We start from the raw sequence: 22,379 nt of genomic DNA on the forward strand, positions 1-22,379 counted from the left end.
ACACACACACACACACACACACACACACACACACACACACACACACACACACAGAGAGAGAGAGAGAGAGAGAGAGAGAGAGAGAGAGAGAGAGAGAGAGAGAGAACTGAATGTCTGAAGTCTTAAAAGGGGTCTACAATATAAGCCTAAACTTCTTTCAAATCTTTTTAATTGATGTGCATCCCAGTCCAGGAGAAGGAGCTTTAATGTCCTTAATGCAGGTACTGGGGACACCTTCAAAGGGAATTCTCCAGCAGATTGAAAATCCAGAACACATTTACAACAGCAGATGTGATTGTCAGAGACTCAGCTCTTTATATGCAATTCTTTTTAATACAAACATGCCTCCAAGGCGCAAAAAAAAAATTATTTGCTGCGAACTCTGCATAGGCACCAGAAAGGGCATTGGCCAGTAAACGCTCAGCTCCATCTAGTCACCCTGACTCTACCCTGAATTAAGTGATTTACAGGGTCATAAAAAGGGAGCCACAATGTTCTTCTTCTGCCTGGACCTCGTTTGCCTTCAATCTTTCCCTGGAGGATTAAATGGAGTATGCCATATTTTTCTGGGTGTCGCATCTCTTGTCCGAAATATTCTAATTTTTGTTTTTTAATTGTTTTGATGATTTCCCTTGGCTTTCCCAGGCGGCTTATCCCTTCATTTCTGATCTTGTCAACCCAGCTTATACGTAACAGCTGCCTGTAAATCTACATTTCAAATGCTTCTAGTCTCTTTAGGTGGCCTTCTGTCAGAGACCAACTCTCTACTCCATAGAGCAGGATAGAAAAAATCAAAATCAAAATGCTTCAAAATCTAAGGGACTGGTTTGGACAAAACTCAGCAGCACTTTTTCGTGCGGCTGCTGATAAAAACAGGATCGCCAACGTCTGATAACGGATATGGCACAAGAAGAAGGAAAAAAAAGGGAGATTTTTTTTTAAAAAATACAAGCACACCATGATCCATCTATTCCATGTTGGTTAGCTTCTCTGCTGCATTTTTCAAGCAGAGTGAGCTGAAAGAGTCAAATTAAAAGCAAGGTTAAATGTCTATGGAGAGTCTCAATCAGTCAGGTCATGATTGTCCCAAAGGTGCTTTTCCAAAAGGTCAATGGACTTTTTTTTTCTTGAAAAAGCTTCTGGAGAAGTGAAGAAACCTCTTGGATGAGAAGTGAAATATCTTCAAGGAAAAAAATTGCCCAGGAAAGTCCAGTTGCCTTTTGGAAAAGCACCTTTGGGACAGTCAAGATTTGACCAACGTAGGGAGAAGGTTTGCTAAATCCATCTGCCTCAAGGATCTTCTCCTAACTGCCATCTATAAAGCTGGATAGTAGATGGTTAGGCTGGTCCTTCAGCCACCAACAGCAATAGGAGGTGAGCTTGACCTTCAAGAATTGTTGAGGGTGGATCAACAGGATCTCTTTTTGGTTTGGGTTTCATGTCAGCTTGGTCTCCCTCACCAGCCAATATGAACTCTTAGTATGGTAATAAATAGGGAGATGAAAGAAGGACAGAAAAAGACAGTTGAGACGATGACTGGATTTTCCAGACCCTGGTAGTAACCAAATATTTGGACAGTGTAACACAAAGTGGATCATTACCTCTCCCTTGGGGAGCATTTTCTGTTCATCCAGTTTAAAAGAAGTACCAATTCTTCTTCTCACAATTGGGGGCTCCTCCCCTGGGTTGAGGGGATACTCTCTCGGCAATTTTCCGGTAAGTTCCTGAAATCACACAGCAAAGTCACAAGTTAATTAGCAGGGCTCTTTGTGAAACCTGCCTCAAATGGACGTTAGCAACCTCAACAACCTTGAATCCATCCTGGTATCCTTCAGGAAATCACTGAGGTATTTGTGAAAGAGGGAAAAGAATATGGCGGTAACCTGCTCACCCAAGTTCTAAGGTATTGCAGTCCTTCATGTGGTGGGGGCAGAGTTGTGTTCAAAAAGTCAAAAGAATGGTTATAACTAAATGATCAGAGATCCACCCCTTTGTGTTTGACTTAAACTCCTAATTTAAAGATCCCACTGAAATAAACTCTAATTGTGAATAAGTACATTTTCCTTCCTTCCTTCCCTCCCTCCCTCTCCTCCTCCATGTCTCTCTCTCTCTCTCTCCTATCTATTTACTTACCTGTTTATCTGTCTGGCAAATTTATATGGTTTAATTTAACTCTAGCTCTCCCATTCTTGACTCACTCTTGATCTAAATCAGGGGTAGTCAACCTTGGCTCTTTTATGACTTGTGGACTTCAATTCCCAGAATTCCTGAGCCAGCTTTCTGGGAGTTGAAGTCCACAAGTCATAAAAGAGCCAAGGTTGACTACCCCTGGTCTTAATCAATTGTTTGCAGCCCCAGAAATGATGGTTGATGTATGATTTCTATAAATTTACATCTACTTTACACCTTAAAAATAATTTACATCTTTCCTAACACTCTCAAGCATTTTGTGATAAGTCACTCTCGTGAAACAATAGCTTCATAAATTTGTTTGCCCTGTGCTCTTTTTCATTCAATGTAAAACAATTGGCTTTATGTCTGATTTGATCAAGTGCTACATTCCAAATTATGTTGGCACAAAGCTAGCTTGGGCAGGATCAGAAGCAAAAGGGCCGAAGACCAGGCTGCTGTATTATGAAAACAATACAGAGGTGCCAACCACTTCTTCTACGAAAAATGAATCATTTACTAGAGTGCCAAGCTGGAGAATAGAGAGAGAACCCAATAAAATCTTCAGTTTAAAAACAGTTTACATTGCCATCGCAACCAAACCCATTTTTTTCCATTGTGGGTGATAGTATATATTTCCACTTGTTCATTTTTCTACACTATCATCATTTGTGTTAACTAATATAACTATACTCTTTCAAGTTGTACGAACAGAGGCATAGAATCAAAATCGTTTGAAGTATTAGTACCACTTTATTAAATCCTTAGAAAGACCACGTCTGGAATATTGCATCCAGTTCTGGTCACCAGATTACAAAAAAAGATGTTGAGACTTTGGAAAACGTGCAGAGAAGAGCAACTAAGACGATGATTAAAGACCGGGCGACTAAAACATACGAAGAAAAGTTGCAGGAACTGGGTATGTCTAATGAAAAGAAGGACCAGGGGTGACATGATAGCAATCTTCCAATATTTGTGGGACTGCCACAAAGAACCTATTTTCCAAAGCATCAGAAGGCAAGACAAGAAACAATGGATGGAAACTAAGCAAGGAGAGAAGCAACCTGGAATTAATGGGAAACTTCCTAACAGTGAGAACAATCTACCAGTGGAACAGCTTGCCTTCAGATGTTGTAGGTGCTCCATCACTGGAGGTTTTTAAGAAGAGACTGGACAGCCACTTGTCTGAAATGGTACAGGGTCTCCTGCTTGAGCAGGGGGTTGGACTAGAAAACCTCCAAGGTCCCTTCCAGCTCTATTCTAATTTAGCTGCATTGAGCTAAAATCCAGTTCTTAAATTCAGAAATTCAAAGGAGCTGAAGTCCTTACACATGCACTGTTCCAATTTTGAAAATACACACCCAAGAGTTATTGGGCCAGCCGTGAGTAAATAATTAATCCTGAACTTGGCCTTTTGTGTACTAAGGCTCCCATCTTTTAAAAGATGCACAGAGGAGTAGTGAAACAATGCCTGGCCTGTTAGCAGCCAGGCTCCTGTAATTTAAGCCGAGCTGGTAACAAACTGAAGCCTGTAGAAACCCGATGCTTGACTGTTGCAAATAGTTGGGGGGCCAGACTTAATTGCCCCTCTCTGAGCCAGCAATTCCCACAGGAAAATCGATGATTTATGGCAGACTAACAAGAGAAGTTTAGAGCAAAATCAGAGGAGGATTAATTTACTTACAGGTTACAAGGGTCGTTTAAGCAAAAATGTTAAGGCATCTCCTTTGGGTGACCTCTGCTAACCTCTTACCCTCTTACTCACACTCTCACACTCTCCAACCCAAGGAGGACTTAAGAAAAAAAAGAAATGACCCCGTGAGGTTCAACTGGTCAAGCGTTTCTGCTGACTTCCTTGTGTTTTTTTTCCCATCCGTTGTTTTGCTCAGAGCTGGGAAGGATTGAGGCAAAAACAAACAGAAGGATCCCGGCTTTTGATAGTGTTGAGTTTAAAGGTGCACCAAGCGTCACAACTGCATCCAGGGGACAGAATTCAGCCTCTGAGAAATAGCAAACCCTGCTCGAGAGAATTCAGGTAGTCCTCGACTTACGACGGTTCATTTAGTGACCGTTCAAAGTTACAACGGCCGTGAAAAAAGTGACTTAGGACCGTTTTTCCACACTTACGACCGTTGAGGCATTCCCCGTGGTCACGTGATCAAAAATTCAGACGTTTGGCAACTGACTCGTATTTAGGACGGTCGCAGTGTCCCCGGGGTCACGTGATCCCATTTTGCGACAAGCCATGTCAATGGGGAAGCCAGATTCACTTAACAACCGTGTTACTAATTCAGTGTTTTCCCCAACTCTGGCAACTTTCAAGGCAGGTGGACTTCAACTCCCAGAATTCCCCAGCCAGCCGGCTAGGGAATTCTGGGAATTAAAGGCCACCTGCCTTAAAGTTGCCAAGGTTGGGAAACACTGTATTAATTTAACAACTTCAGTGATTCCCTTAACAACGGTGGCAAGAAAGGTCGTAAAATGGGGCAAAATTCACTTAATGACTGTCTTGCTTAGCGACAGAGATTTTGGGCTCAATTGTGGTCGTAAGTCAAGGACTACCTGGAAAACATATGCTTCCCTGTCCATGGAAATCTCAGAAGGAACAGAGACGAAAGAAGGAACAGAGACGAAAGAAGATTCTCAGGAATCAGGAGCTCACTGATCCTTTCAGGAAAAAAATTACCTGAGATGAGACAGATAAGATTTCATTTCCATAAGGCGGAGAACTTGCTGAGTTTCACGCTGAAGCAAAATGTAAATTGTCCACACAATCGTTGAAACTAAACATAAATAACCTCCTAATTACATTGGTCTGCAAGTGTAATAAAAATTTAACGACTGCAACTTAGTGAAATGCATATTTAATTAAGGACCTAACTGTTTTTCCCTGCGTCAGCCTAGGCAATTTTGCTTTCTGTTTTAACTCCAGCAGAACCTGCATTTGCTCACCTGTTGGTCCCTTAAGGAGAAAGGTGGGGTGTAAATCAGATAAATTAAAAAAAAAATGGCATCTGCGGTCAGCAAATAAAACTGGATCCACTTCAATTAAATTCCGGCCTGGAGAGCATTAAGAGTCAGATCTGGCCTTTGGTCTCCCTATTTATAGGAGATGAGCCAGGCTGAGCTCAAGGGTGGGGTCAAATGTCTCCTCTCCTACACTATATTTAAATTTTTTAATTTAACTCAATAGTCAAGGGATGGTTCATTCTTTTATCTTCTAGAGAGGAAGAGCTGACTTATTTTATTTTACTCAAATTGTTCGATAGTAGTAACAGAGGGAATTAGGAATAATATCCTATGAAAGGCTTTGTTCGGTACAACTGCCTCTATCTTGCTCCTTAGGGGGTAAGATTAGAAGTGTGGAGTCCTTGGTGCTCTCTGAGCTTGGTTTTCTTGCAGATATTTCATGACCCAACTAGGGAACATCATCAGTGCTTGAACAGAATAGGGCTTGCGAGGAGAAGGAGGAGGACTGTGGGGTCCTTGGTGTGATCTCTGAGCTTGGTGGTTTTCTTGCAGACATTTCATGACCCAACTAGGGAACATCATTAGTGCTAAAAGGGAGTGGGGTTTGCAGGGAGGAGTAGGAGGACTGTGGGGTCCTTGGTGCTCTCTGAGCTGGGTGGTTTTCTTGCAGACGTTTCATGGCCCAACGTCATCCGTGCTAATGATGACCCTAACACGGAATATGTTACCTAGTTTGGTAATGAAACGTCTGCAAGAAAACCACCCAACTCAGAGAGCACCAAAGACCCCTCATTTCAACTCTTGAACTACAAATATTCTCCTTTATTGATTAGAAGCATCTCTCTGCCCTTCAACCCTCTCAATGGATGGACGGATGGAAAGTGATGGGAGTTATCAGATATGGCCAAACTGACCGCTTTAATTAGAGAAAAGAACACATCCAGCTTTGCTTCTACTTGGAAACCACTTCTGGACTTTGTGCTTGAGACAGAAAAAAAAAACCCCACGGCATTGAGTTTTGCTGATTAGCACAATTGGTTGTTACAGAAATGGCTGGTATTTGTTAAATTGGTGAAGTTAAAATATTGAGGTTGCAATTTTATTTTGTAGAAATTTTGTAGCTGAAAAAAGTTGGATCTTTTGTTTTCTTTCCTTCCCTTTCCTTCCTTTACTCTTCTTCCTTCCCTTTCCTTTCTTTCCCTCTTCCTTTCCTTTTCCTTCCCTCTTCCTTTTCTTTCCTCCCTCTTCCTTTCCTTTCTTCTTCCTTCTCTTCCCTCTTCCTTTTCTTTCTTTTCCTTCCCTTCCCTTTCCTTCCCTTCCCCCCTATACCTACACCTCTCTTTCCCCTTCCCCATTTTCCTATCATCCTTATTTTCATCTGGGGTTCAGATCATGATCGTTTTAACAAATCTCTTCAAAAGGGAGCATCTCTGCTGCCGCTGCCTACCGCTTCCCGGAGACACAGCTTCTTCAGTTCCTCCAGGCGTTGCCGCAGGGTCTCCTCCAGGGCTTCCTGTCTGGATTTTAAGGCGGCCAACATGTCTTTTTTGGCAGACTGAGAACTGTCCGACTCTTGAGAACCTGTTGGGGAACAAAGATGGCATTAGGGCAGTTGGCATGTGTCTGCAGCCAGGTGGATGGCTTCTGGACGAGAAGCGGGACAACCAAACCGGACAGGTATTGCATCCACTCATTTGAGCTCTGGTGCCGGAGAAGGCTCCTATGTCTTCTTTCGACAGCAAAGGTGACTAACAAGCAAATACTGGAATGCCTACCATATTTCCCATAAAACGACCCAACCGGAAAATAAGCCCCCCCCTCTATATATATATGGAGAGAGAGAGAGAGAGAGAGAGAGAGAGAGAGAGAGAGAGAGAGAGAGAGAGAGAGAGAGCTGCTGCTTCCTGCGGAGACGCAGCAAAGGCAGGAGCCCCGCCCAATAAGCTTGTCAGCTTGTCGGAGAACAGCATGAGGCCACTCTCTTTTTTACACACACACACACAGAGAGAGAGAGAGAGAGAGAGAGAGAGAGAGAGAGAGAGAGAGAGAGAGAGAGAGAGAGAGAGAGAGAGAGAAGGGAAGCGCAAGTGCCTCTCTCTGTCTCTCTCTCTCTGCAAATGGCGGAGGAGGAGCCGCAGTAGAAGGCTCAAAGAGCCACATGTGGCTCCGGAGCCACGGGTTGCCGACTCGTGTCCTAGCCTGATTTTTCAGGATGCTTGTAATATAAGCCCCACCCCCAAAATAAACCCCAGTTAAGATCATCAGCCAGACGGAGGCATTTAGTTCGTCCGTTGCAACGCACGACGGACGTATTGAATTATAAAACAATCATCTTAATACATAATTAAACATAAGTAAATAATACCATTGACATTATTTATTTGAATAAGTGTAGATTGTTGTGCATGAAAAAAAAATAAGGCATCATCTGAAAATAAGCCCTAATGCGTCTTTTGGAGCAAAAATTAATATAAAACCCGGTCGTATTTTCAGAGAAATATGGTTAATACCAGACATGCCACTGAACGCAAAAATCACAAAACTGCATCTCACTTATTTTGGCCATGTCATGCAAGGGAATTCACTGGAGAAAGCTTGGAAGAGTTAGCCGTAAAAAGAAAACAGGCTGCCAAAGACCACGGTGGCTGGACACCATCAAAGCCGACATCAGCCAGAGCATCCACCGTGGGTCTTCAAACTTGGCCCTTTCAACTTGTGGAGTTGAAGTCCACAAGTCATAAAAGGGCCAAGTTTGAATACCCCTAGCATAGAACAACTCAAAGAAGCATTGCAAAATGGGAAGATGTGGATTCCACTGGCTCATGGAACCGCCTAGAGTTGGGACATAATTGAATGGATAATATCATCCTCAGTTACACCGGTTCCTCACCCATTCATCATATGTGGATTACTAGGAGAAGATATTCTCAATCTGCAATGATGTTAAAATAAATGAGGCTGGAAGATCATGGATCGTGCAAGACCAGACATCTGAAAACTAAGATTTATCGTAGACAGGGACACTCCTAAAGCAGGCCAACCATAATAACCTGCTCTTTTACAGTTTCTCATCAGGAAGTTTGGCTAAGCAGGGTTAGGGGTCTGCAGCTGTATCTCACACAATTATTTTAGCATTCAGCTGGTCACAAGCCTCCATGGCTCTTGACTCAAACTGGGTTCACAGCAGCAAGCTGCACCTGTCACATACCACGCGCGGCGGGGTGTGTGTGTGTGTCAACCTATTTTCCAAAGCACCTGAAGGCCAGATAAGGAATAAAGGATGGAAACTGATCAAGGAGAGATTCAACCTAGAAATAAGGAGAAATCTTCTGACAGTGAGAACAATCAACCAATGGAACAACAGTTTGCCTTCAGATGTTGTGGATGCTTCATCACTGGAAGCTTTCAAGAAGAGATTGGACTGCCATCTGTCAGAAATGGTGTAGGGACTCCTGTTTAGGCGGGGTGGTGTTGGTGTTGGACTAGATGACCTACTAGGTCCCTTCCAACTCTGTTATTCTATTCTATTCTATTCTATTCTATTCTATTCTATTCTATTCTATTCTATTCTATTCTATTCTATTCTATATTCCAATATCTATTCTATTCTATTCTATTCTATTCTATTCTATTCTATTCTATTCTATTCTATTCTATTCCATTCCACTCTACTCTGCATTCTATTCTATTCTACTCTACTCTGCATTCTATTCTATTCTATTCTACTCTACTCTGCATTCTATTCTATTCTATTCTATTCTATTCTATTCTATTCTATTCTATTCTATTCTATTCTATTCTATTCTATTCTACTCTACTCTACTCTACTCTACTCTACACTCTACTCTACTGTACTCTACTCTCTCATTGTGATACAGGACTTGTAAGTAAAATTGCGTTTCCATGACTAGGGAGTCCTTTGAGTGTAGGAGGACAGTCTTGTTGGGTGTGGTCCATGCGGAAAACAAACTGGCGCCCTGAAGCATTCCCACAACAGGAATGTGAGAATCCTGAAGGAGGATAGAGGCGTGTTCCCTGTCAGCAAACATTTTTTTTATTTTCTGAGTTGTGCAGAACGTTTCATGGTTAAAGCGAACATAGGAACATTCCACTTTGAGATAGCAATGCTTCCGGCAGGCTCCAAATAGGAAGCAGGAAAACTGGAAGCACATCAGCAGTCTTCCAGGAAGGTCAGAATTCAGCAAGATGGAGTTGTGATCCTTTGACATCCAAATGTTTTGCACCTCTCTGCCAAACTGACATCAGCAAGATGAAGTTGACCGGGGGCTGATGTGTTTAGCTCTAAATATACTTCTGACTCTTTGATAGGCTCTTACTCACAGCCTCTTCATCTTCCCACTCCATATTCAGAAGTTATTAATTTTGGTCTGTCAGACTCTGTTAGGGTTCCCCAACCGAAGGATTTCAAATTAAAACACCCACCTAAGTTGGCAATGGCTTAAGGATATTATAATACTGAAGAGAAGGCGTTTTTTTTGTCTTGCAAAGGCATATTAGGAGTGGGATAGCACGACACAAGTGGACTCACAAAAAAATCAATGGCTGTAGGCATTCACAAAATTTGATCTGTCAGTTCATTCTCTAAGCTACTGTTTTTCAATCTTGGAAACTTCCAGAGGAATGGATTTCAACTCCCAGAATTCCCCAGCCTGAACAGCTGGCTGGGGAATTCTGGGAACTGACGTTCCACACATCTTAAAGTCACCAAGGTGGAGAAATATTGCCTTGACTTCCCTACACCTCCATTTTTAGACATCTGGATGCACTCCTGAATAAATTTGAGCCATAGTTGTCTGCCACTTTTTATTTTTTAGGGATGATTAGATGGAAAACATATTCCTTTCACTCTGAAAAATAGATGATGCTTCATGGCATTAACATGATTTGTAAACTGACAACTTTCCAAGACTCTAAAAGAAATAAACTCAAACAGGACAAGGCTGGTGGTCAAACCTTGTGCTCATATGCAGCTATAAAATACACAGAATAATCTGTATATTTGTTCTAATAGTCTTGATTTTATTGGAAGGCATCACTTATCAACTGGTTTGCAGCCGGTCAAATGAGGAACGAGAACATTTAGATATAAATATAGATAAAGATAGATAGATAGATAGATAGATAGATAGATAGATAGATAGATAGATAGATAGATAGATAGATAGGATAAAGAGATTGAGAGACAGAGATAGAAACAGCGATATATCTATATGGTAGATTTAAAGGGGGAATATTTGTAATATAAACTTCATTTTTTTGCTTAAAGAAAACTAATGTTTATATTCCCACCCCAAAGTTTCTTAAAACAGAGGTTTTTTGCCACTCATTTTGAGATCAACCAATCCCTAATTTCACTGTAGATTTTACTCTCTCTCTCTCTCTCTCCTCGAAAGAGCTAACAGCTACTGAAGAAAGAATACCAGATAGGATGAGAGGTTTGGATGAAAGAAATATATCTCCGGGGAAGTGGTCAGAACAATAGCCCAGAAAGAAGGAAAAAAATCCCAGCATCAGCCAGATGACATCACTAAAGTCCAGATGTGCAACCCATTGTGGCCTCTTTAATGGAGTTGTTGTCCAAAGACGTGATTTGTACACATCTCACGCCACGCACAATTAATGCAGCAATCCAGGTGCATCCCTTGCACATTTCTAGCTGACCGTGTCAGCTTCCTAACCAAAGTCTAACTGAATAACAAAATAACAGAGTTGGAAGCAACCTTGGAGATCTTCTAGTCCAACCTCCTGCTCAAGCAGGAGAACCCCCATACTGTGTCAGACAAATGTTTGTCCAGTCTCCTCTAAAAAACCTCCAGTTGTGGAGCACCCACAATTTCTAAAGGCAAGCCATTCCACTAGTTTATTGTTGTAATTGTCAGGAAATTCCTTAGTTCTAGGTTGCTTCTCTCCTTGATGAGTTTCCATCCGTTGCTTCTTGTCCTGCCTTCAGGTGCTTTGGAGAATAGCTTGACCCCCTCTTTTTTGTGGCTGCCCCTCAGATACTGGAAGACAGCTATCATATGGGGAACTCATCAAATTTGCAGACGACACCAAGCTGGCAGGAATAGCCAACACTCCAGAAGACAGGCTTAAGATACAGAAGGATCTGGACAGACTTGAACACTGGGCACTATCTAACAAAATGAAATTCAATGGTGAAAAAAGCAAGGTTCTACATTTAGGCAAGAAAAACCAAATGCACAAGTACAGCATAGGTGGNGATGTAAAAAAGATGTTGAGACTCTAGAAAGAGTACAGAGAAGAGCAACAAAGATGATCAGGGGACTGGAGGCTAAAGCATATAAGGAACGGCTGCTGGAATTGGAAATGTCTAGTTTAATGAAGAGAAGGACGAGGGGGGACATGATAGCAGTCTTCCAGTATCTCAGGGGCTGCCCCAAAGAAGAGGGAGTCAAGCTATTCTCCAAAACGCCTGAGGGTAGGACAAGAAGCAACGGATGGAAACTAATCAAGGAGAGAAGCAACCTAGAACTAAGGAGAAACTTCCTGACAGTGAGAACAATTAACCAGTGGAACAACCTGCCTCCAGAAGCGGTGAATGCTCCAACACTGGAAGTTTTTAAGAAGAGATTGGACAGCCATTTGTCCGAAATGGTATAGGGTTTCCTGCCTGTGCAGGGGGTTGGACCAGATGACCTTCAAGGTTCCTTCCAACTTTACTATTATTATTGTTGTTGTTGTTGTTGTTATTATTATTATTATTATTATTGTTGTTGTTGTTATTATTATTATTATTATTATTATTATTATTATTATTATTATTATTATTATTATTATTATATCACCCTTAATCTGTCTTTTCACTAGACTAGCCATACTCAATTCCTGCAACCGTTCTTCGTTATGTTTTAGCCTCCAGCCCCCTAACCCTCTTTGTCACTCTTCTCTGCACTCTTTTTAAGAGCCTCAACATCCTTTTTATATCGTGGTGACCAAAACTGGATGCAGGATTCCAAGTGCGATCTAGCCAAGGCCTTATAATGCGGTCCATCCGTCTGGAAACCTTTGTCGAGTTGCTGGGGGTGGCAGCCTAGCTCTGATTCACTGCCTCAAGGGGTCACCGGAAGAATGAAATGTCACCACAAAGAGCCAACAACCCTTACAACTCTTGACTCACAAATAGGATTTCCTTCACAGCAAAGAGCCAAGATAAGGGCTCGGAGACCATCTGGACTTACTCAGCACAGGATATACATATTATTTCTCTCTCTGTCTCTTGTGCTTGTCTGCCGCCTCGGTGACGGCACAACCGATGTTGTGCCTCAAGCGAAAGGCTTTCCATGTTTCAGGAAGTTCACGTCCAAGTTTTGGCAAAGAGAAAAGATCGCCCGCTGGTTAACACCCAGTAGGAAATTCCCCAGGGGATGCCTACAGCCAGCTGAAATCTTAAGTGCAAAAGAAACCCACAAAACCGTACTAAAATATTTTAACTATGTGTACGACCAGCTGGGGCAAATTTTGTCCAAGTTGGTCTTCGGAATATTGGGCTGATTGTTGAGTTATTTGCATTTAGGTCTGGCTACTTTTAGCCCAAGACACAACATAGTGTACAGGCAGTCCTCGACTTACAGCCGTTCGTTTAGTGACCGTTTGAAGTTACCACAGCACTGAAAAGAGGTCACTTAGGATCGTTTTTCACACTTACGACCTTTGCAGCATCCCCATGGTCACGCAATCAAAATTCAGACGCTTGGCAACTGACTCACATTTATGACGGTCGCAGTGTCCCGGGGTCACGTGATCCCCTTTTGCGACCTTCTGACAAGCAAAGTCAAATGGGGAAGCCAGATTCACTTAACAACCGTGTGTCTAATTTAACAACTGCAGCAATTCCCTTAACAACAGTAACAAGAAAAGTCATAAAATTGGGGAACTTACTCAAAGTTTCCATCTCTGAAGAAACCTCTACATTTTTAATGGCAGTTTTGGGTCAAGGCTAGGTAGATCAGAAGCCTCAATTAGTCTCTGTGAGATTTACACAAAGCAACTTCATCTGAAGCCTAAAAGAACATTTAACAAATATGGTATAAAACCTGAGTGAACATTTGCAGATAGTAGCATTTATAGTAAAAGGATTTGCCCAACTTTAATTATATCGCCAATCGTATTTTAATCAGTGCCCTTTGTGTAGAAAAGCTCGTACATCGGAGCATGAAAAAAAAGATATACAAGTGGTCCTTGACTTACAACCACAATTCAGCCCCAAATTTCTGTCGCTAAGTAAGTTTTGCTCCATTCTCTCATTTTTGCAACAGATGGTTGCATATTTGCATCCCTAATGTACTGTTCTCCGGGAGGTTCTTCCTGCAGAATCTACACCAAGGCAAAAATGTGTGAAATAATTTTAATGCCCCATTATGCACGCTGTCATTCAACTGGTGGATTTATGTCTGGGAATCCAGTCCAGCGTGTATGTGTATTTAAATAATTGGATGAGGAGATTCTAACCCTTTTCTAGGAGCAGCTGTGTTTCTCTCAACTTGGACTGGAGTCAAGAAAAGAGGGGACGTAAGACTGGGAGATTCTGATTTTGAGGGGCAAAGTTAGAATTATTATCATCTATTCCATTTAGCTCTACCCAACTCCGGAAATAAAAAAATTAATGACTTTACCCTTGCTAAAATTGATTCACTAAAACGGCAGTAGCACAATACATGACCATAGCTTCAACTGGGAAACTGTGAGCGTCTATTAGGCCAAGCCAAGTCCAAAAACTTTAGAGAATTCCTGGAAGCCTGGCATTCAGACCCATCAGTCATCAACAGCCACATAGAGATAAACAATATCTACATACCATTCAAAAGAGACAATCAAAAAGATAAAAGGGAAACAAAAAGACCAAAACATCTCCTTGCCAGCAATCAACATCCAGATGAGCGGAGATTTAACACCGAGATTAATGCTAGACCAACAATCAATGAACAAAAAATAACCCAACAAGGCACTACCAAATCAGGCAAACAAGCTAACAATAAACAACAGCCCAATTCAGGACCATCAAATCCACTCCTACCAACACTGACAGGGCAACTATGGTGCTAGTACATAAAATGAGAGCAAACCCCACTCCCTACTACCGTAGCACTGATGATGTTACCTAGTTTGGTAATGAAACGTCTGCAAGAAAACAACCAAGCTCAGAGAGCGCCAAGGACCTCACATCCTTTTGGATCAAATAACTACAAAGACAAAAGTATTCATGGTCTGAACGTTGAGAAATTCAAGATGACAGCTTCAATTATGCCACCATGTCAACTTCTCGGTATACATTCCCAAGTTGAATGCCCATTTCACAGGCAGGGTGCTAAGCTGGATAGCGTAGTATAGCTTTTCCCTTTCCTAATGAAGAATTGAAAAAACTAAAACAGGCAATAAATGAAGGTCCTATCAAAATTCTGTAGTGAGGTCACACCTGAAAAACTGTCTACAGTTCTGGTCACCACAGCTGAAAATGGAGATTGTGGAAATGGAAAAGCAACTACAGAAGGCGACTTCAGGGATCAGAAAGCTAGCACAGTTCCCCTACCAGGAAACCCCCCCCCCCCAAATATATGGCATCTGCAGTTATTTAACTTGTAGTGAAAACAAAAACATGCTACAGGACATGAAATCACACCAATATGGAACATCTGGATAGGAAACTCTCCCTTTCTATCCAAAATGTTCCTACTTGGCTCATTCATAAAAATAAATGGGAGGACTGTCAGGACCAGCTGAAGATCTCCTTCTTTACACAACACATATGGAAATTGTGAACTCCCTCCTTTTTGTGTCACCATGATGTAAAAAAGATGTTGAGACTCTAGAAAGAGTACAGAGAAGAGCAACAAAGATGATCAGGGGACTGGAGGCTAAAACTTACAAGGAACGGTTGCTGGAATTGGGTATGTCTAGTTTAATGAAAAAAAGGACTAGGGGGGACATGATAGCAATGTTCCAGTATTTGAGGGGCTGCCCCAAAGAAGAGGGAGTCAAGCTATTCTCCAAAGCGCCTGAAGGCAGGACAAGAAGCAACAGATGGAAACTAATCAAGGAGAGAAGCAACCTGGAACTAAGGAGAAACTTCCTGGCAGTTAGAACAATTAACCAGTGGAACAACCTGCCTCCAGAAGTGGTGAATGCTCCAACACTGGAAGTTTTTAAGAAGAGACTGGACAGCCATTTGTCTGAAATGGTATAGGGTTTCCTGCCTGAGCAGGGGTTGGGCTAGATGACCTCCAAGGTCCTTCCAACATCATCATCATCATCATCATCATCATCATCATCATTAGATGGCCACTAATTTAGAGAACTGGACAAATTCGTGGAAGATAAGTCTCTCAACAATGATGAGTCTTGACAACTGTTTGCTATCACTGGAATCACAAACAGCAGAAATGCCAGGGGGTTATAATGGAAGAAGAAATGGAAGAATCCTCCCTTCAGAAATCTTCCAGAAAAAGTTTTTTTTCATTCTCCTCTCCATGTTTGGACAGAAAAGTGACAGGTTGGCTTGGTGAGATGAGTTGTTAGCCTGAATTAGCAGGAAGTGTCTTTGTTAGGCCCTGGTATTTTTTAACCAAGGTCCTTTTTACCTTATCTTTATAATGCCTTGGTAAGACCGTTGCTAAAACATAGGAAGAACGATTGCAGGAATTGGGTATGTCTAGTCTAACAAAGAGAAGGATGAGGGGGGACATGATAGCAGTGTTCCAATATTTGAGGGGCTGCCACAAAGAAGAAGGGGTCAACTTATTTTCCAAAACACCAGAAGGCAGGTCAAGAAGCAACGGATGGAAACGAATCAAGGAGAGAAGCAACCTGGAACTAAGGAGAAACATCCTTACAGTGAGAACAATTAACCAGTGGAACAGCCTGCCTCCAGAAATTGTGGGTGCTTCAACACTGGAGGTTTTTCAGAAGAGTATGGACAACCACTTGTCTGGAATGATACAAGGTCTCCTGCTTGAGCAGGGGGTTGTACTAAAAGACCTGTAAGGTCCCTTCCAACTGTATTATTCTGTTTTTATTCATATTCAGGCAATAGGATTTATCTCCTTCCTGGATGACTTAAAAAGCATGAGAGAAAGAAATCATTTCATGCCCTAATTCTATTACCTCAGTGATTCCCTTGTCTAGGAGGGTCCAAAAAATCAAGATGGAGGCTGTAATCGTACAATTGAAGCCCCAGTCTCTTTTTATGTAGCTCACAAGTGTGACCCATAAATCACGTTTGTGGCCTATGGCTTTATTTACCCTGTCCCTTTGCTTTGTTATTTTCCTCCAAATCTCTAATTCTTAATTAAATTATACCTTCGTGAGTTTAATAACAACGATAATAGAGATGCAGAGTTTTCGTTTGCTTTTTGACATTCATCAGTCCTCTTTACTTTAAGTTAATAAACAAGAGGAAACATTAGACATCCTATTTTGGGTTCCTGAACTAAAGTCAGGATAAAAAAATCTAATAAGTGACCAATAACAGGATTCAGATAAGAGTCTCCTCAGAAAAGGGGCAGCTAAGGTGAACTTTATCAATGTCTGAAATTCGATCAACAAAATACCGCATTCCTAAAGGCACTTCCTGGGCTTCACTTATCTTGTTTAAACAATCAAAGGGGTATGTGTGTGTGTGTCAAAATAAACAAACCGAAAGGCACTGATCAGCTTGCAAACAAACCACAGGTTGTTTGTGGCAGCCCTGGAGAACCCAAGGAAGAGAAAAAACAATACTTCTCTTCATAGGCTTCCAAGGAGAACAAACTGGAATGCAAATTATTTTGAGCTAACTGGTCAATGATCATTAATGGAGTGGAGTAGAATAGAATTAGAATAGAGTAGAGTAGAGTAGAGTAGAGCATGGGGGACAAAAGAAGTGGTACAAAGACACGCTGAAAGCATCTCTCAAGTCCCTGGATATCGACACCATCTCTTGGGAATTTTTGGCGCATGATTGACCGACATGGCGTACCCTGGTTTACCAGGGTTGCCAGACATATGAACACAGAAGGACAATCTTGGCACAAGAGAAGCGAGCACTCCGTAAAGCCAGAGCTGCAAATGCTGAAGCAATAGTGTCCACATTTCTCTGTTCAGTATTTGGCAGAACATTCCGTGCTAACATCGGTCTCATCAGCCATCTACGGACACACCGCTGATGGCCCATAATCCATAAGATGTCAAGGTCTTCATCGAAATCGATGGGACGAACAACAAGAGTAGAGTAGAGTAGAGTAGAATAGAATAGATATTGGAATATAGAATGGAATGGAATGGAATAGAATACTTAATTGGCCAAGTGTAACTGGACACGCAAGGAATTTGTTTCCGGTGCAGAAGCTCTCCGTGTTATATATAAACAATGAAGTGATCCAAGAAGCTTCTTCATTTCTGAAGAAGCTTCTTAGATGAGAAGTGAAACATTTTCAAAGTAAAATGAAAAACATTTTCAAAGAAAAATGCCTTTTGGAAAAAGACACCTTTAGGACACCCATGACTAGGATGATTGAGAATTTCCATTCACATTGGAAATAATGGACATCTTTTTTTTTTTTTTTAAATAGGTCTATGCTAGGATCTTTCTTTCTGATACCCATCTGCCCTAATATCACCAACACCAAGTATTTCCTGCCACCCAGAGAAATCCACCACCTAGACTTGGCAGGGGTATGGCTGATTATGAAATAACATCCTGCAACTGCCATCTCTGGAAGCAAAGCAGGTACTCCATCTCTGGTAGCTGCTCCATCTCCGCCTTCCCCATGTCTAATCGCCTGCTTTCCACTCCATCCAGAACAAGAGCGAGTTGCCAACAGCTTGACAATAACTGTTGATGCCTCTCACATCTCGACAGTGCAACCAACAACAGACGGGCCTTCAGTGTTTCCTTTTTAGAGAATGTGTTCCAATGTTTACAACTTCAAAACACCAGCCAACTAGTGGTGGGGCTTGTATCCTAGTTACCACAAAATGTTTCCTCCCAGTTTCCAAAACCGCCTCGATTATATTTCTTCTCTTGGTTGAGCAGAACTGAATTCTTCAAGATAGAATAGAATACTTTATAGCAGGGGGTTCTTCAAACGTGGCCCTTTTATGACTTGTGGACTTCAACTCCCAGAATTCCTCAGCCAGCGTGCCTGGCTGAGGAATTCTAGGAGTTGAAGTCCACAAGTCACAAAAGGGCCAAGTTTGAAGACCCCTGCTTTATAGAATAGAATACCCCAAAGGTGCTTTCCCAAAAGACAACCAGACTTTGTTTTTTTTTCCCCTGAAGACATTTTGCTTCTTATCCAAGAGAGTCAGAACTGAAGAAGCTTCATGGGTGAGTAGCAAAATAATGTCTTCAAGAAAAAACAAAAAAAGTCCAATTGCCTTTTGAAAAAGCACCTTTGGGACAATCACAAACTGGATGACTGAGAATCTCCATAGATAGAATACTTTATTTGGCCAAATGTGATTAGACACACCAGGAATTTGAACATGCAAAGCAACAGAATGATCATCATCATCATCATCATCATCATCATCATCATCATCATCATCATCATACCAACAAGAGGGAGCAATAAAGAAGAGAAGGAGGACGATAATAATGCTACAGTCATACAACATAGTATTTATTTATTTATTTATTTTGATTTATATCCCGCCCTTCTCCCAACGGGACTCAGGGCGGCTCACAACATATTTAAAAACATAGACATATTTACAACCCCCACCAGATAAAACCAAATTAAACCAATATTTGAAGTTGTGCAATTAAAATTATTCTTAAAAAACCCGATTTAAAATCCTCCCTAGGCCAGGCCCGCTTGCTGAAAAAGCCATGTCTTGAGGGTGCGGCGGAAAGTAAGGAGATCCGGAATCATCCGGATCTCGGGGGGTAGTTCGTTCCAGAGGGTGGGGGCACCCACAGAGAAGGCCCTCCCCCTGGGGGTCGCCAGCCGACATTGCTTGGNGGATATCGACACCATCTCTTGGGAATTTTTGGCGCATGATTGACCGACATGGCGTACCCTGGTTTACCAGGGTTGCCAGACATATGAACACAGAAGGACAATCTTGGCACAAGAGAAGCGAGCACTCCGTAAAGCCAGAGCTGCAAATGCTGAAGCAATAGTGTCCACATTTCTCTGTTCAGTATTTGGCAGAACATTCTGTGCTAACATCGGTCTCATCAGCCATCTACGGACACACCGCTGATGGCCCATAATCCATAAGATGTCAAGGTCTTCATCGAAATCGATGGGACGAACAACAAGAGTAGAGTAGAGTAGAGTAGAATAGAATAGATATTGGAATATAGAATGGAATGGAATGGAATAGAATACTTAATTGGCCAAGTGTAACTGGACACGCAAGGAATTTGTTTCCGGTGCAGAAGCTCTCCGTGTTATATATAAACAATGAAGTGATCCAAGAAGCTTCTTCATTTCTGAAGAAGCTTCTTAGATGAGAAGTGAAACATTTTCAAAGTAAAATGAAAAACATTTTCAAAGAAAAATGCCTTTTGGAAAAGGACACCTTTAGGACACCCATGACTAGGATGATTGAGAATTTCCATTCACATTGGAAATAATGGACATCTTTTTTTTTTTTTTTAAATAGGTCTATGCTAGGATCTTTCTTTCTGATACCCATCTGCCCTAATATCACCAACACCAAGTATTTCCTGCCACCCAGAGAAATCCACCACCTAGACTTGGCAGGGGTATGGCTGATTATGAAATAACATCCTGCAACTGCCATCTCTGAAAGCAAAGCAGGTACTCCATCTCTGGTAGCTGCTCCATCTCCGCCTTCCCCATGTCTAATCGCCTGCTTTCCACTCCATCCAGAACAAGAGCGAGTTGCCAACAGCTTGACAATAACTGTTGATGCCTCTCACATCTCAGACAGTGCAGCCAACAACAGACGGGCCTTCAGTGTTTCCTTTTTAGAGAATGTGTTCCAATGTTTACAACTTCAAAACACCAGCCAACTAGTGGTGGGGCTTGTATCCTAGTTACCACAAAATGTTTCCTCCCAGTTTCCAGAACCGCCTCGATTATATTTCTTCTCTTGGTTGAGCAGACCTGAATTCTTCAAGATAGAATAGAATACTTTATAGCAGGGGGTTCTTCAAACGTGGCCCTTTTATGACTTGTGGACTTCAACTCCCAGAATTCCTCAGCCAGAGTGCCTGGCTGAGGAATTCTGGGAATTGAAGGCCACAAGTCATAAAAGGGCCAAGTTTTTGAAGACCCCCTGCTTTATAGAATAGAATACCCCAAAGATGCTTTCTCAAAAGGTAACTGGACTTTGTTTTTGTTGTTTTTCCCTTGAAGACATTTCACTTATCATCCGAGAAGCGAAGTTTCTTCAGTTCTGCAGAACCAAAAGAGTCAGCGCTGAAGAAACTTCATGGGTGAGTAGCAAAATAATGTCTTCAAGAAAAAACAAAGAAAGTCCAATTGCCTTTTGAAAAAGCACCTCTGGGACAATCACAAACTGGATGACTGAGAATCTCCATAGATAGAATAGAATACTTTATTTGGCCAAATGTGATTAGACACACCAGGAATTTGGACATGCAAAGCAACAGAATGATGATGATGATCATCATCATCATCATACCAACAAGAGGGAGCAATAAAGAAGATAAGGACGGCAATAATAATGCTACAGTCATACAACATAGTAAATGTATATAGCCATTATACAGTACTGCAAGAATTAGCTGTTCAGCAGAGTGACGTCAGTGGCTGTCTAAAAATTTTATCTTGGGAAGACAAAAAAAACCCCAGAATTCAGCCACCAGGCATCCATGAGTTGTGTGCATTTTGCCTTACAAATTATAGTCCTGACATAGCTCTTTGGATAAAGGCATGCCCTCAGCCAGTTTATCAAGCAGGTGTGAAGATTTTGAAATCTACCTATACATCAGTTGGGCAAGAACTAATCTTCTATCACACCTTGCTAAATCCTTGCTAAATCAGGGGCGTTATGTTTTTCAAAAGGAAATGTAATTGTAAGACTAAAGCATATGAAGAACGGTTGCAGGAACTGGGTGTGGCTAGTCTGGAGAAGGACTAGTGGGGACATGATAGCAGTCTTCCAGTACTTGAGGGGCTGCCACAAAGAAGAGGGGGTCAACTTATTTTTCAAAGCACCAGAAGGCAGGATAAAAAACGACGGATGGAAACCAATGAAGGAGAGAAGCAACCTGGAATTAAGGAGAAACTTCCTAACAGTGAGGAGCGTTAACCAGTGGAACGGCTTGCCTTCAGAAGTTGTGGGTGCTCCAACACTGGAGGTTTTTAAGAAGAGACTGGACAGTCATTTGTCTGAAATGGTAGAGGATCTCCTGCTTGAGCAGGGGGTTGGACTAGAAGACCTCCAACGTCCCTCCCAGCTCTATTCTGATTATGTTGCTCTTGTGATGGCTGAGTGGGTGCTTGGTTAACTCATATTATTCTAGAGACGAAGCTAGGAGATTGACTGAATATTAGCTATGAAGCCAAGTTTATAAAGCTTGAAAGAACGTGAGGCTGAAGTTTGTGACACATATTGTTCTTTCTTCTAGGCCAGAGACCTCTGCCTTTACACACTGCTATGGGTTGCCATGTCAGTGCTTTATGTAAATGATCCTCCCGTTTTTAAATAAATGCTTCAATTATGCAAAGTTTAGAATATTTAGGCTTTGTGTTTTAATCTTTCTTTCTTTCTTTCTTTCTTTCTTTCTTTCTTTCTTTTTATTAATTGTTTATTATTTATTATTTATTTATTAATTGCATTTATATCCCGCCCTTCTCCTTTCGGACTCAGGGCGGCTGACAGATTAGATAAAATACTAACATATATACATATTATGCCTAATTAAAAATTTAATTAAAACGAGATATTTGAATATGTCCAATTAAAAGTAATTAAAACCCCTTTCTTTCTTTCTTTCTTCCTTCCTTCCTTCCTTCCTTCCTTCCTTCCTTCCTTCCTTCCTTCCTTCCTTCCTTCCTTCCTTCTTTCTTTCTTTCTTTCTTTCCTTTCTTTCTTTCTTTCTTTCTTTTTTTAAAAAAAGAACACTATGGAGATATCCTGGGCACAGAACAACAAAGGACTTACTAAAAACAAAATTGATTGACCAAGGTTTATGGCCATTAATTTGTTTTTCAAAAAAAAAGAACACCCTGTTCCTTCCCCTTCCATTACATTTCTGAGAGATAAAATAAACGCTTAGTTTT

General features: G+C 41.5%; 1 protein-coding gene across 1 annotated transcript in view; it reads right to left on the minus strand.

Annotated features, from left to right (window-relative positions):
• Nucleotides 1-22,379, minus strand: part of FRMD4A (FERM domain containing 4A) — a 57,574-nt gene that overhangs the window by 22,419 nt on the left and 12,776 nt on the right. The window contains exons 3-4 of the mRNA XM_015826425.1: nucleotides 6,587-6,720; nucleotides 1,602-1,724 (exon numbers count right to left, since the gene is read on the minus strand). Coding sequence (XP_015681911.1) covers nucleotides 1,602-1,724; nucleotides 6,587-6,720 — 257 coding nt within the window. The remainder of the gene's footprint in view (nucleotides 1-1,601; nucleotides 1,725-6,586; nucleotides 6,721-22,379) is intronic.

Source organism: Protobothrops mucrosquamatus, unplaced genomic scaffold (assembly GCF_001527695.2).
Source record: "Protobothrops mucrosquamatus isolate PMUCROS unplaced genomic scaffold, P.Mucros_1.0 scaffold3128, whole genome shotgun sequence".
Taxonomy (NCBI): Eukaryota; Metazoa; Chordata; class Lepidosauria; order Squamata; family Viperidae; genus Protobothrops; species Protobothrops mucrosquamatus.